Genomic DNA, 16,865 nt, shown 5'->3' with positions numbered 1-16,865 from the left:
AAAAAGACAATGTGTGCCAATCTTAGAAGGAGGAGGGAGAAACATAGGAGGAAGCGAGTGATATGTAGCTCTTTTATTTGTTGAGAGTATAGCTGCAGAGAGTTCAGTAAAACTTTGAAAGACCCCCTTCCCTCTTCCACTTCACAACTGTCTTAGGGGTGAAATGTTACAGGAAATGGTCTCAGTCTAAAGATATAATGGATCTTAGGCCTAGAGTGAATTCATTCTTCTAAGGGAGAATGTGAATTGTTAATATTCATCTGGTCATGCTGTGCTTCCGTCGATAGCTTTAAAATGCTTTAATGGCAGAAACATCTATTCATAAACCACTTTCCCTCTCCAAAACCCTTTCTGTACCCTTAGTCTCAGGAAGTCTGAGACAGCTCCCAGAACTCTAGGAACTTGAATGTCACAAAACTCGTCCATGGTGAACTTGAGACAAGTCTTGTACACAGATCAATAAAACACACACACACCCCTTTTTCTGACTTCAGTATGACTGAAATTAGTATTGACACTTTTGAGGAACATATTAATTGTCTAGACTATATGTTCTTTGGTTGTCCAAGGGCTATGGCTTGTAGTTTGTAGATTCTGCAACTAAAACAGCAACACCTTAGGTCTGTATTTTTTTTTCTTCCTTGTGAAGAGTCATATATTTTGTGCCATGTCAGCTTCTTACATCTCTTTGAGGCTCTTTAAAAAGTGCTCGTGTTATTCAACAGCCAACTAAGTAAAAACTGATATTGCATTGCTCATTCTAATTTTCCAGTTAAATAAGGAAACACATTTTTTTTTGTTCCACATAAGGAAAAAAATAACACTTTTGCAGTGATTAGTATGATAATTAAAATTTACGTGCTATGCACCATCCTTCTAGTTTTGCAAGAAACATTCTATGTTGCCTTCAGTTTTCACACATTCTTTTCCATTTTCTTAATACTTTAAGAAGGGAAAATATAATATTCTTAATAAGTGGTAATAATTAAAGAACTTGATTAAAAATATTTCTATTAATTAGGGACTTTTAATTACCACATCCACGACCTTTTTTTTATCACATGCTCTTTAATCTCTCTTCCTAGGAAAAAAGATAAGGTAAGGTTACTAACCAGGTTAACTAACCCCAGTTAGTTACGAAGACTTATTGTTCCAGTTTGCTTGGGACTCTAAGTTTTAGCACTAAATGCTCTCAGTCCAGGGAAACCAGGATGGTTAGTCACCCTAACTCCTGTTCACCCTCCTGCTAATTTCTCTTTGATTTTTCACATCAAAATTTCTCCACTGAGTATCCCATAGTCTTCTTCTCCATGTCTTATCTCTTTAACTTACTCCTGAACTTATTGCAACTATGCCTCTGCCTCGAGGCATGCCTCTGGCTCCATTCCCCTGGAGTTTGCAAGCGTCTCCAATGACCTTCATCTTTTACCAAAGGAGACTTCTAGTCCTTACCTCAGTGGACACTGCTTCTGGATTTTATACTGCAGGTCACACCCTTCCCGACATTCTTTATTCCCAAGGCTTATGCAGTAGTCCCCCTTATTCATGGGAGAAATGTTCCGAAACCAAGGGTGGATGCCTGAGCTCAGGGATCATACCAAACCCTACATATGCTTTTTCATATACATACATCCCTATGATAAAGTTTAACTTATAAGTCAGGCACAGAAAAAGGTTAACAACAATAATAAAATAGAATAATTATAATGATATACTGTAATAAACGTTATGTGAATGTGGTCTCTCTCTCAAAACATCTCATTGTACTGTACTCACCCTTGTGATGATGTGAGATGACAAAATGCCTAATGAAGAGAAGAAGTGAGGTGAATGACGGAGGCATTGTGATAGAGTGTTAGGCTACTATTGACCTCGTGACCGTGTGTCAGGAGGATCATCTGCTTCCTGACCATGGTTGACTGCTGGTATCTGAAACTATGGAAAACAAAACCACAGATAAGGGGGACTACTGTATAACAGCATAGCTTCTTAGTCTCTGACCCTCTTCTTTTTTACTCTTATTAATGAGATCATCTCTCTCCAGTTGCTTTCTGAAAGATGATATTCCTCAAGATTCTATACTCAGTCTTTCCCTTATCATTCCATAAATCCTTTCCCTGGCTGATCTCACATACTTTCATGCTTTGAACCACTCCCTCGATAGAACAGTAACTTTAAAAACTATGCTTGCTATCCAGACTTCTCTTATGAGCCAACTACCTGTTAAAACATCTGTACCTGTATGTCTCAGATGCACTTCAATAATTTAACATTTTTAATATGGCCTCTGATTACCTTCACTGTGACCCTCCTGTTCTGTTTTTTTTTTTTTTTTAAAGATTTATTTATTTGAGAGAGAGAGAGTGTAAGTGGGAGGGGCAGAGGGAGAGAATCTCAAGCAGACTCCACACCGAGCATGGGCACCTGACGTGGGGCTCGACTTCAGGACCCTGAGATCACCAACTGAGAGGAAACCAACACTTAACCGACTGGGCCACCTGAGGTGCCCCTCTCTCCTCTTTCTTTGTTGTTGGAATAATCAACCACTATTCACCTATGCCAAACATCTTAATGTTATCCTTGATTATATTCTCCTTCATCTCCAGTGACCCAGTTAGTAAGTTGTTCAATTTTACCTCTTAAATAGTTCTTAAATTGGCCCTTCCTTTTCCATTCTTTATCATTTCCTAGTTTCAAGAAATTTCCTTTTGTCTGAAATATCACTGCTACAGCCTCTCAACTCATGTGTTGCTCTAGCCTTGCCTTCAAAATCTGTCCTGCTTAATAGGACTTAATAGTTTCAGGTATACCCACAGAGTACTGTGTTTCCCAAGGCAGTACTTACGTAAAACCATGTAGACATCTTTACTATTGTATTTACTGCAGAGCAAACTATCTACCCATTTATCAGCATCCCCCACCAAGACAGTAAACTCAGTAAGAGAGGAGCCATGCTTTATTTACCTTTGTATCCCTAGTGCCTGCTTCTGTGTCTAGCATGTGATGTGGCCACACAGTTACTGAGCAGAGAGATGCTCAGCACAATCACCAACTATGTGCTTTCTGGGCTTCTCTTACTGTACTTCCCCCCCATCCTTTCGTCTAAAGGGATGAGGCCATGGCTTATGATTCTATCTACATATTGCCAAAAATACCTCACATGTAGGACATGCTTAGTAACTAGCTATGGAATGAGAGGAAAGGAAAGGAAAGGAAAGGAAAGGAAAGGAAAGGAAAGGAAAGGAAAGGAAAGGAATGGGAGAGAGAGAGAAAGGAAAGAAGGAAGGAAGGAAGGAAGGACAGAAGGAAGGAAGGAAGGAAGAGGGAGGGACGGAAAGAAAATGTTTAGACTCTCAGGGCAACTGCATACAAAGAATTAGTATCTTGAGACACAATCACAGATACAGTGTAGAAGTAGTTTAAAAGCCCAAAGAATTCAAAATATACTTTCTTTTAAGCCTTTGGTATGGTTAGAAAATATATTCCCATCCAAATGAGCAATTCATTAAATATTTTATATATGCTGAATTCTTATTAAATGTGCTCAGTTGTAATGTGTTTAATTTTTTATACCCCTTAAAAATGGTTTAACCTTAAGAACACTGAAGGCATTTTATATTTTGTATAATTTTAGAGGATATAGTAGGGTTTGCATATAAAGCTTAGAGATTTATCTAGCACATTTTTAAATGGCATAACAACATATTTTGCCAGTTTAAAGAATTATACTTCAGAAATCAAACCTTAAAAACATGTTTTATCATAATATTTTGAAATGGAAAAATTGGAAGAGAATTATATACTGTTTGTAATTTTCAAGTGCATAATGTTTAAGCTACCAACTTGATTTTAATTTAGCTACAATTTTCAAGTATATTTCATAAGTTTTAATGAAAACTTAAACACAACTTCTACGTTAATTAATTTTTATTGAGTTAAAAAAAAGAGTCTAAAATACTGTCAAAAATATGGAGGTTTTTTTTTTTTCCAGTTTTCACACTCTTTTATGGTAATATTTAATGGTCCTTCTGGTATTCTTAGCTCATTAACTCGTGTGATGAACATTACTATTATTTGCCATATGCTTAGTCTTCATAGAAAAGAATGCAGTTTTCAAGACTTTTTTCCATCTGATTTAGTCCTTTGTATTTTACCAAAAGGTCAGAATAAAAAATATGTATCAAAATCTCTTCTTTCACTTTTATGAGAAATCAATCTGTAGTATAAGAAAGATAGAATCCTACAGTATTTTGAATGGGAAAGTAAGATAAATGTAGATCATTTTAATTTTAAATTTCACTAATACTAAACAACCAGTTGTTTATGTAACAATTCATTCATTCACAAAAACCAACTATCTTCAAGTAATTGTTTTCTACTTAAGGGCAACAGTTTTATACAATGAGAAATCTAATAACATTTAAATGCAGCGTGATGGGCTTCATATATGTACCAGAAGTGTTCAATGAATTCTGAAATTTAATTTAAATCCTTATATTTGTGTTTGAATAAGTATGCTTGTATATTCATAGCTTTCCATATATAGCAGTGCTGATTTTAAGAGTTTCAAAAAAATATAAGAGAAAATGAGTTGCACATTTGACTTCCAAAAATATCTGAACTTGCTACTTATGAGATCTTTAATTCTTGAAAATTTGTGGGCGTATGTATTTTCATTAAAACAAATTCACTTTGGTTTCATATTTAAATGAACTGAAGTCTTAGATTAGTAATAGTTTTCTAAGGTAGATAATTTCTGGAAAGTTAATTAAACAAGATGGTTTCTACTCTGTAGCTGTACATACACATAGAAAAGCATTTCAGGATCCTGCCACACTCAGTCCTTTAGTATAGTCTTCATTTTTCTTGATTTAGAGAGATATAGCCCTTTATCTCAGATATAGCTGAGAGTAGCCAACTCATCCCAGTTTGCCTGAGACTTTCCGATAAAATGAATATCCCATGTCCTAGGAAATCCCTTAGCCCCAGAAAAACTGGGACAGTTGGGAAACGTACTGAAAGATGACCTAAACTTTGAAACTTTGAGATAAAAAGGGCCTTACCTTAACATCATTGGTGTTCATTCTTGTTCCCTCCTTTCCCACAAAAATATCATCAATATCCACAAGAATGTACCTGTCCAAGGACAGTGTCAGCCTCTTTCCTGACAGGAAGGAAACAGCATCTATGAATATGAGCTTGTGCAACCAAAAGTTCAAGTTGTTGCCAAAAAAAACTCTTTGAATTCCATCATGAAGCCCCAAATCATGTATGACAGTGGCATAAAAAGCACCTTTAGAGATGGGAGGAGGAGAAAGGTTCTCTGGAGTCTTTACTTTGGCAAATATTACTGGTTGGTAGGCTGAGTGATTAATCTGGAAAACTGTCCAGTCCGTTCCAGGTAAAGAACCTTTTTCAAGCTTGGAAGATTTGGTCACATGAAGCAATGGAGAATGAGGATTAATACAACAATCTTTTACTGCAAGGTTTCCATATACGGAGAAAGGGAAACCTTTCAACTGAAAGCTCTGTAGAGTCTTCTCGCTACTTTTGTGGAATCCAATGACACCCACACCATATTCCATGCAGTATTTATCTAAAAGGCTTCGGTTCCAAGAGTCCATATTTATATACTTTACTATATTCTCATAAATAATGAGGATATATTTGCCTTTCATTTTTTCTATAAGTGCTGGGAGATCCCCCTTTCCAGGAGCAATTTCAATGTGATACTGGAATCTACTGGATTCTAGAATCATAATTATGTCTTGACCAAGCGATGAGTATTGGCTCTCCACAAACACCAGGACTGTGGGGTCTGTCCTCGAGGCATCGGAAAGCTTCATTGCCTTCACTTCCATAAGCCTGTATGGTAGGTGCTGGAAATCCCCACAGTCCACCTCGGACATCATCTCAGAGGGTTCATTTTCCTGTTTGTAGCCACTGTACAGGTAGTACGCAGAAATAATAATGCTCACCATACAAAATGTGGCAAGCAGAATGACCGTCCTTTGAAAGTGTCTGTGAAGCTTCATGATAAAACTCATGTTGTATATACTTTCCTCAGACTGTTCCAATAGAAGCACCATAAAAAAAAAAAAGAAGAAGAAGAAGAGAAGAGATGGTGTCCAGCTCCTGTTCCAGTCTCAGTCAATAGTTTATGTCACCATTGCAGCGCATTTGTACCCCTTGATCAGGACTCACAGAAAATATAGTCTGAAAAGTAGAATAAAATAGAACAGAATATCAAACATTCATTCTGTGGCATTAAAATGAACAAGTTTTTCCCGCTGATTGGCACGAGTGGCAACCTGTGAGGCAGATGAACTGGTATTTGGTCTGTAAGAAAGCCTCTCTTTCCTCCTGCCAGGTCTGGATGAGGACATGGGAGGGACAGAAATGGGAAGAGGGCTCCATATAACGGAGGCTCTCTATCTTTCGTATAGAAAATACATTGGGCTAACCAGAAATTTTCTTTTATTCACTAAACTTTGCATCAAACTCTGTAGATAACATATCCCTAAGACCACAGAGAGGTCACCTGAGCCATGCACACCCTATCATGTAATGCATACACGATGCATATGTGTTTAACTACATATGCTGAACATTCATAAGTTTGGACATGTTTCATTAGGTGCTATAGTTAAGACACTACTTTCTACTGTTTGGAAAACAGCTCAGTAAGTCCATGAAAAAAATACTATAAAAGTATTTTTTAAAAACAACGAAAATAACTAAAACTTCATGAAACACCTTGTCATGCTATAATTTCAAGTCCCTCTCAAGACTTATTAACCTTAGAAAAATTTAGTAGCTTTTGAAAAACAATAAGAAAGAAACCTGAGTGCTTCTTAGAGCAGAAGTTTATTAGAGTCTTATGGTCTTGGCACTTTTCAAGGAAATTTGGAATATGAAAGAATTAAGGAAGGTCTTGTTATTGTCCACAAGGCAGGCTGAAAGGGCTCACTGAACCTATACTTCTTATTAATTGTGTCACTTTGACCCCAATACCTTTTTTTTTTTTAAAGATTTTATTTATTTATTCGACAGAGATAGAGACAGCCAGCGAGAGAGGGAACACAAGCAGGGGGAGTGGGAGAGGAAGAAGCAGGCTCATAGTGGAAGAGCCTGATGTGGGGCTCGATCCCACAACGCCAGGATCACGCCCTGAGCCAAAGGCAGGCGCTTAACCGCTGTGCCACCCAGGCGCCCCTGACCCCAATACCTTTTAAGTAAAGTGATAAGGTTAGAATAAATGATCACCAAGAACATTCTGGCACTAAAATTCTGTGATATTCACCTATGAAATAAGCAATGAATTTTGAATGTTTGTCTTTATGAATAATACACTCTGGCATGTAACTGCAGGATATTTACAGACTAGGATACTCATAAATAGGATATTTATCCTGTAAATTGTATATTGTAATTATTCATTCAAATATTTAGGACATCTATATCATTCAAATATTTATGGGGTAGGTATCTTTCTATTTAAAATATAAATGGTCAACAGAGTGGATTTCCTTAAGGAGTCCAAAATTATAAAGTAGAGACAGTGACTAGCATGACAATAATAAATGGTTGTTGATTAGAGACAAATGCCTCTAATGAGATGAGAGAAGTGACCATGGCAGGTTGGGAAGCCTGCAGTGCTCCAGGGGGATGTAGGATTTGGGCAGAGCCTTGAAGTGAGGATAATGTAAGTAGGCATGTGAGATGGAGGGAATTTATAGAGGCAGGACTGAGCACAATATTGGGCAAGGAACACTCTGCCCAAGAAGTGGAAGAATGGAAGGCAAGGGTATGAAGTCCCCCAAAAATAAATTTTACAAAGTATGGGTACCTTAGATTATGGAGAGATTTGATAGCATACAAGTTCACGGTTGAGAAAACGCACTGGGAACAGTTCTACTTTCCTGATTTGGGGAATAACATGGTAAGGGGGAGATTTTTCAGGAAAATGAACTAACATATAATGTGGAGGATATCCTAGAGCACTGTTAGAGAGTTAAGGCTGGCACGCCGGTGCAGACTTATTTCTCACAATCCAGTCATATACACCATTAGTGATCATAGGTCAGGGAGAGTATGGGAAGGGACAAGTCTGAGGGACACTGCAAAGAAAGGAGGACGAGAACTTGGTCTGGCACGAGGGTCTGTGGTACATCATCACTCTGCCAAGTATAGTGGCATCAAGTGACCTGGCATGCTTGCAAGTAAATCTAATATAAAGGATAACATTCTACTCTTTGAAACATTCAAGCCTAGATGTAGGTGCAATTTAAGCAAATCAAAATTACCAGGACAATGCAGAGTGTCCACTGCAATTGTAGTTATTTCATTTTGAAAAGTAATTGCACTTTAAAAGTTATGTACATGTTTATGAATAATATAATATTCTAGAGCATAATAGCAGGATATAAAATCTCATATCTTTCCATGCCTCAGTTTCAATTTTAGCTGTGAAGTGTTTTTGACTGGATACAAAATGTATTACCACATTTTGCATTTCAGATAGCAGTGTTTCATAGTTTGTTCTTATTGTCAGAAATAAAAGGCATGTAACTCATACTAATCTTCTCTGCGATGAGGCAAAGTGGTGAGGAGTACTTGATCTCACTATTTGGGATGGATATGAGGAACTTATTAAAGCTACCTTCTCCATTTCCTGGTATAAAATACTGAAAGATCTCCCTTTTCTATTAAACTCCTCAAGTTTCTTCTGGAAGCCAAGGGAATTCCAGCGCATGTCTCTGAGGGTAGGATATGGTCTAAGATATTTAAATGGACACATTAAGATTCTCTAAGTTTTCTTTAAACCTTTTTTGACAGCACACTTTGCTGTGGCCAAATTTAGTCTGCTGTAGACTCTCAAAAGTTACTGTTCCTACTGCAACGTCATCCACCAACTACTTCTCATTCTCTGTATGTCTGTTAACTTTGACAGTCTCAAAAGGCACTGGACTGTTGCTGTCAGTCCTTCTGCGTGGGGTGGCCCTATAGCAGCTTCTGCTGAGCCCTTCACTGGTAGGGATCACTAGGAAGACAGGGACATGTGGAAAATTAAGCTCCTTCACACAGTTCCCCTGTGAAACCTTCTCAGATGGAGCTGACCTTCCCCAATGTGGGAAGACCATCAGTGACACATGGCCATTGTAGAAATGATATCTTCTCTGTAATGCCTGACACTATTGAAATTAAAATTCTGTTTATTGTCAGTCTGTCAGTCTCTCTTGTCCAACTGTAAAACACTCTAAGAAGGTAGAGATAAGGCCTCTATCACTGAGCCCCTAGTGCCAGCCCCAGTCCCAATGACTATTTGTGGAATTAGTCGAATACAGTGGCATATTAACCTTACAGGCTAATTTGACACTTCTACTTTATTCTAATGTCACATCTTACTTTTAAGGTTATTTACCACTATTAGTATGATTATAATTATCTATATATTAGCTGGATTTAATATCTCTGTTTTACTTAATACTAAAGAATATAATCATACCATCCTAACATAGGATAAAAGAAGCCACTGTGGTAGGTATTAAATCTTCACCCACCCAAAGATACCTATCAATTAATCATTCTGCCATCAGTCATCAGGTATTTGTTGAACACCCAGTTAGGGCTTAGGGCTGTATGAGGTGCAGGGGACACCACAGAGGTAATATTAAGAGTGATTCTTGTCTGTAGAAGCATGATCTCTGTTGGGGGAAATGACTTGTGAAACAACAGCCAACACTATGTTGTACATAATAGGTAATGGTTTATGCTGTACAGACTATATTTGTTACAAGTTTCAAAACCAAGATTAATGATTAATTAAAGATTAATGGTATTTAGGAAAGCAGTTTCTAAGAGACATGGTACTTGAGGGGGACATAACATGATGGGCAAGAGTTGGATATGAGGGCAGGATGAACATGTTAGGCAAAAATACCTGGCAAGGGGGGCGCCTGGCTGGCTCAGTCAGGAAAGCATGTGACTTGATCTTGGGGTTGTGAGTTCAAGCCCTACATTGGGGGGAGAGCTTACTTAAAATACCTGACAAAGTTGAAGAAATGAAATGGTTACAATATGTTTATCTGAGAGTGAGACTAAACTAATATGATAGTATGTGTTGGGTTGAACATGGAAATAATATTTCATTCAAGGAGTCCTGCAGATTAATGAATGTCCTTGGAAGTGACTGTGAAGCACAAAAGTGTGGACTTGGAAACAGCACTAGATGAATCTGAACAGAAGAGAGACAATAAAAGTCACATTTACAGGTGATTGGAGTCGCAGTGCCATCCAGAATGGGCAAACAGCAGTCATATGAACAGAGAGAGTATGTGCTACATTGTGCAGAGTGAAGAAGGAGGTGGAGCCAGGACAGTCCTGCTTCAGGGGCTGCTGCACAATCCAGGTGGGGAGTGGTGTGAGTCCAGACTAAGGTGGTTATCAGGGAGAGTGAAAATGAAGAGAGACAGGAGAAAAAGGAAAAGGAAATGATTAGTGATAAATTATGCTTGGGGACTAGAAGAATAAAAGTGCCAGTAATAGAAACACACAAGCTTAGAGTGGAAATTGGCATGAGCTAATGATGTTCACCTAAGGTTCAGAGAGGTGACTAAATGATGCACAGGGCGATAGCAAAATCACAATGTTCTACAAAACAGCTGGATGTTGACAAATAAAAAAGACAAGGAAACATTTGAAATTAATAGGTCATAGGCAAATGTGGATATGCGACACAAATTCAATTCCTCAGGAAAGCCTTTTCTGACCAAGTTTACTCCTCCCCCTTTAGACCAGATCCCCAGATGATGTAATCTAATTATAATTACATTTGATTTCAGGCTTTTATCACAACTCTTACTAAATAATATTAGCAACATTATTTGTTTAATGTCTCTCTTTCTTGTTAGACTGAAATTTCCAAGGGTATAGGGTTTGTGTCATTCCCAGTAATCTTTCAAACAAGAAACAGGATAAAAACATTTTTAAAGGCCAACAAGAGCAACAGGCAAACACTTCAGTATCATGATTATTGTATTTTTTTTTTAAGATTTTATTTATTTATTTTGAGGGCGAGGGAGTGAGAGAGAGAGAGAGCAGAAGCAGGGGGAACAGCAGGCAGAGGGAGAGGGAGAAGCAGATTCCCCACCGAGCAGGGAGCCCAACACGGAACTCTATCCCAGGACCCTGGGATCATGACCTGAGCCGAAGGCAGACTCCCAATCGACTGAGCCACCCAGGTGCCCGATGATTGTATTCTTGAAGTGCTCTAACAAAAATACATTGAAAATTATAAACTTTTGTGTGGTCTGAAGAATTCTCTGAATGACTAAAGATGTCAGAGGGTCTCCATGGACACGACTGTCTTTCCTACAAGCAGGGAGCTGACAGCTGTGCTTGCATTAGGACACCTATGATGAGGAATATGCTGAATGACCAAGGAAGTGTAAGTTAGATTAGAAAATCAGTAAATCACTTAGGCAGGCATTTTGGAAGAGCTGGAGCAGATACAGGAAAGTTGCAAGGTTGCGCCGGTTATAAACATCACCACTTCATCAGGATTCCTATAAGGCACACTGAAGGAAATAACATCATATGGGAAGGTACAGTAACAACAACAGCAACACAGCTAAATTAATGGACACTTAACTACATGCCAGCGTGGTGTTGCGCCCTTTAAAAGCTAAGTAACTTGCCCAGGATGCCAAAGCTTATAGTGGTTGAACTGAAATTGGAACTTGACACACTGCAATGAAGATGCCATACACCCCAGAAAGCAACTACAACACTTTTCTTTTCTTTTTTTAAGATTTTATTTATTTATTTGACAGAGAGAGAGACAGCCAGCGAGAGAGGGAACACAAGCAGGGGGAGTGGGAGAGGAAGAAGCAGGCTCCTAGTGGAGAAGCCTGTGGGGTTCGATGTGGGCTTGATCCCAGAATGCTGGGATGTGGGGCTCAATGTGGGGCTCGATCCCAGAACGCTGGGATCACGCCCTGAGCCGAAGGCAGACGCTTAACAACTGTGCCACCCAGGCGCCCCCAACTACAACACTTTTCATGCTAGGAACATGTAGGAAATGGGTAGGGGGTAGCTATTACCTTTAGATGCTGCAGTTTCTGCGTATGAAAATGGGGATACTTGTGATACCTATTATTAATAGGGTTTTCATGAGGATTATGAGGTAAACTATAAAAAGCTCTCAGAAAGTGTGGGGCACATAGAATGAATATACTAAATGTTACCTGCGATGATGAGGAGGAGGATGGTGGTGATGATGATGACAACAATGACGATGGAACTAACAGAGGAAATGGGAAATATCCTAATGATGGCCAATAAAAATTCACTAAGGGCTTTAAAGGGACAGCTACAAGCATCCCAGTGTAAGCAGAGTTGTGGGCAGAGCAGGAAGTCCACCTTTGATGCAGGAAGCTAACGTCAGAGCAGAGGAGGAGACTCAATCAGAGACATAACCCAGCATCACGTCCATCCTTGGGCTTCTTCTCATTCCTCCCCATTACCCCAGATGAGCTCACATACTCACTGGCTTTCCCTACCATCTATGCTCCAATAAATTCCAAATGTTTATTTATAACTCCAACCTCCTTCCTCTGAACTCTGGGATTGCAAATTGAACTATCAACTTGATATAATAACAATAACTCACAGTAACTGTATTCTTCCTATTACATACCAGCCACTGTTTAGCTCCACTGGGTTCATGTCACAAAAAAACTCAACCTGTCTAAAATACAATGTGTGACCTACTCTCTAAAACCATCTTCATCTTTCCACGACCATGTAGTGGCTCATCCTTGACACCTTCCTTTCCCCTTAGCTCTGCTTATCTAAACAAGCCCAAGTCCTCTCATTTCCATTTCCCAAAACTCACCTCACCTCTCCAGTATACTGCTCTCTCCTAGGCAATGTCCCTCTCACTTGAACTACTGCAACGACAGCCTCCTCATAAACACTCTGGGCTCCTTTTGTTCTTTTCTCAGTCCAGCATCAAAGTGCAAATCGGATTGTTTCTTCCCGGCAGAAAATGTGTCAATGGCTGTCTATTTCACTTACTGATGAAAATGCAAATTCCTATACATGTCCTACGAGACACTGTGAGGAACGCTTCCCGCTCTTACATCTCAGGCCTGGTTCAATGGTGTGTTCCCCTCTAAATTCCAGGTAAATGGGTCCTCTTTCAGTTCCCCAAAAGCAACCACCTCTTTTCTGACTCAGGGTCTTCTTACATGTTATCCTCTTTGGAAGGACTTCCAAACTTCCTCTGGAAGTTTTCTCCTATGTCTTCATCTGGCTTCATCCTCCGAATCCCACGGCTCACAAAGCCTCCTTGATTCCCCAGATCTCTCAGGTCTCCCTTTTTACACATACTCACATCACCATCTACTTTACCTCTGCAGCACATTCCATAGGTATAATTAGTCATATGGCTTTTTGTGTAATATTTCTCCAGAGATTGGAAGCATCTGTAAGTACCTGTCCTATTCACCTCTATATTCTAGATACCAATACAGTGCTTGAAGTAAGAACATCCCACTGAATACTTGTTAAATGAGTGAAAAGAGAGTCTGTACTAAATTTTACAACTAGCAGCTGCCTTCACAAATGAGAGCAGTGATTAAGGCAAACCATCTTCCATCAGTCAAGGTGATAATATAAACACTGTGAATGGCGGTGACCACCTTGACCGCAGCCATAAGTCAGGCACATGCAGAAGGTGCCTTTCATTGAATCTTACTCAAATACCTATTTTTCCCATTCTGATATTTTTCAGAATTTGGCATGACTAGAATTGCTTTGTAATGCATGTGTTTTTAAAAAGGAAAACATCTGTTTTCCACCAAGGAAGCATTAGCTGTTATTTAATTATATACCATTAACAAAAGGCAGAGGGAGAAATTATATTTTGGAGTCATAAGCCATTCTGTATACATAGAGAAGAACTGAATATATACAAACATACATTTTGCAAAGTATTGTGATATCTGCAAGGGGAAGCACCTCCTTGTCACTGTAACCTATCTTTTCTTTCCACTAACACCCACCATCATCCCAAAGTAAAAATCAATTTCTAAATGCAATAGAATCACGCTGAAGTTGGCAGCACAAGAAATGTTGAAAAAAAGATTGCCATCTGGAAAATGAGTATTAATAACTAAAGAACTTCAGGTTCTAACATAAATGAAAGATATTTAAAAGATCTTCACAACATTCCCCTTTCACAAAATTAACTGTATTTTATAGTGTTGAAAAATGCATTGGGAGGCTTCAAATACATTACATGAATTTGCTAGAATTTAGTAGTATTAAAAATTGACAAAGAACATGCTCTTCTCTGGGAAGAAATGTGTGAAATTGTGTCATGTTAATTGAACCCTGCTGTGGTAGACAAGTCAGATGCTGATTTGCATGGAGTACGACCAAGAATACGCTCGGTCTGTAAAACTGTGGTTTTTCTTTGGGATGGATGGGCAAATAACTGCACTTGGGGGCACTGGCTTTGTTTGATACATTAAATGGAAAAATGCCTTTCTGTTGCAATTTTCCCTCCTTTTTCGTATCTAGAAATTATCAAAGAAACAATCCTTTTTTTTTTTTTTAACACCTCTCTGTTATGCCAGCCAGTGAAGCAAGACAAGAAAACTACCCCATTACTGCTTGCTGTTCGTTCTGCCTGTATGACTTAAAGGAGAAAATGTCTCCCAAATCCCCTTAAATTGAGCTACAATGTATGCATCAGTGTATGCCTACTAGCAGGGCCTTATGACTATACTGCCAATGCAGCTTTCAGGAGCTAATAGAACCTCTGTCGTTTTTTTTTTTCTTCTTCAGAGTCATGGGAACAAAAGTATTAAACTAATCTCTCCTTGGTTGCCTAGACCGTAAGATGTAAAGTTACAGATCAGTTTTTGGCTATGGTTTAGGCAGGTTATATGAACCAGAGAAGCAGAGGTAGCCAATCGGCAGAGAGGATGATGTAAAAAGAGCAGAGAGGAGCAATGAAGAAATATGACAGGGAGTCCCTAGGAAGTCTGAGGTCTTGTTCTATTATTCTCTATCCTATGGATGAATCAACAAAGAAGTCAGACAAATTCTTCCTCTGTTACCTTAGGCATCTTTTTGAACAAGTGATGCTCAACCCAATTGGACTATCATGGGAGAAGAAAGAAACTACCTAAACTGGACTGTATATACTTCCATAGGGAAGGTACCACATGCAATGGTCCTGGGCACTGGTTTAAGCCTGACACAGTAACAGGTGCTGAGTAAATATCTCTTGAATGAATAAATGATCATTTCATATGTAGGAGTACATAAGGGTAGAAGTGGTGGAAATGACTGAAATGGTACATGAATTGCCTCTGTTATTTCAAGAGGCATATCAAGCACAAATACTTGAAAACCGATAGAGAGAAAATGTAATATGGTGGTTCAGGGCACATGCATTAGAACCAGACTCAAACTGAATCCCATCTTTACCACTTGCAAGTATATGATCTTAGAAGGATAAGTAACCTCTCAGTGCCTCAATTTCCTCATTTGTGAAATGGAAATAATTAGAACATCTACCTCAGATAATCTTTTTGAAGATTATGTGAGCTAAAAATTAATACATGAGTGCTGAGAACAGTGCCTGGACAAAGTAACCATTCCATGAAGGTTAACTGTTATTTTTAAAATTTTCATATCTATTACTAAATACCTAGACAACAGTACTAATCAACAAGTTTTGTATTATTCTTTAGTTTTTTTCATGTCTATCTGTCCTGTCTTTCAGAACAATTTCTACAGTGTTGAACAACAAAGAAGATAGGAAAGGATCTCTGAGACTGTCATTTTCCAGGTAAGGGATGAAGGCCCAGAGCTAACAAGGGAGTTGTCCAGGATTATGTCTCTCATGGCAGAACCAGGCCTAAATTCATATCTAGCTGCAGGTTATTCTCAAATATTGTAACCAAAGAAAATAATTAAAAATGAAGTGTATGTAAATTGAGATGCTAAAATGTTTAGTGTGGGACTTCAACGCTTGATTTTTTAAACTCATGTTTGGCAACGGTAATCAAGAGTTATAGCCTTCAGTAATTTGTAGGAGTTTTTGTGAAATAATTTGTTATACACATTAATTGTAGAAAAGCCTGAATTTTTCTCTAGTTATGCAACTTACAGAAAATTCATGAAGATTGTTTAGAGTAACATGAAGATCACTGTGACATCCCAGAACCTAAGGATATAGTTTTTGCCAAAAACAAACAAGTAGACAAAAAACCCAACTGGTTTTCTACAACCAATTATTGGGTACTCTAAGAAAAAATTCAGTTATAAAACAATTTTGAGCACTGTTCAGACTAATTATCATTATAATGTAAGCTGTTACTTTTGTGGTCTGGCAGCATCTTCTAAACTGGACAGGTGTTTAGAGTTCATGCCTGTCAGGGTGAATGCTTATCTTCAATAGCCACACCTCAGGAAAAGCAAACTTGCACTGTTTCTCCCTATTGTCTAAACTGTTAAGCAATTGTAAATCCAAGACATTCATTTAGTGGAGAATAGTGTTTTTATCACCAATTCTATTTCTGTTTTTATAGGGCATACAAATCACAAAATGTTTAAATATAGTTTTCTTTGAATATATTTTATACCTCAACAAATAGATATTTAAGTTCAAAAGTTGGCACTAATCATTAAAGAACAATTGAGATTCAACCAGGTTTCATGGAAGTCATGCAAGATTCCCTGAATTGAAAGAATAAATTGTAAATTTCTTTATGGTTTTAAAATTCTGAAACAGCAAGTTGACCCCTGAGTGTTTAGATTTTAGCTAATAATAACCTCTTCACTAT

General features: G+C 38.3%; 1 protein-coding gene and 1 long non-coding RNA gene across 3 annotated transcripts in view; one reads left to right on the top strand and one right to left on the bottom strand.

Annotated features, from left to right (window-relative positions):
• Positions 1-6,193, bottom strand: part of NDST3 (N-deacetylase and N-sulfotransferase 3) — a 157,657-nt gene extending 151,464 nt beyond the window's left edge. Inside the window, exon 1 of the mRNA XM_008689460.2 lies at positions 5,064-6,193. Coding sequence (XP_008687682.2) covers positions 5,064-6,089 — 1,026 coding nt within the window. The 5' untranslated portion in view covers positions 6,090-6,193. The remainder of the gene's footprint in view (positions 1-5,063) is intronic.
• LOC121101855 overlaps positions 1-15,869 on the top strand; it is a 192,001-nt gene extending 176,132 nt beyond the window's left edge. For both annotated transcript variants that reach the window (XR_005833868.1, XR_005833867.1), the window contains exon 3: positions 15,803-15,869. This is a non-coding gene — a long non-coding RNA (uncharacterized LOC121101855). The remainder of the gene's footprint in view (positions 1-15,802) is intronic.
• Positions 15,870-16,865: the final 996 nt, after the last annotated feature.

This window comes from Ursus maritimus, unplaced genomic scaffold (genome assembly GCF_017311325.1).
Source record: "Ursus maritimus isolate PB19 unplaced genomic scaffold, ASM1731132v1 scaffold_11, whole genome shotgun sequence".
In the NCBI taxonomy this organism is placed as follows: domain Eukaryota; kingdom Metazoa; phylum Chordata; class Mammalia; order Carnivora; family Ursidae; genus Ursus; species Ursus maritimus.
The sequence above is the reverse complement of the archived record's forward strand: the minus strand, read 5'-3'. Positions and strand labels throughout refer to the sequence as shown.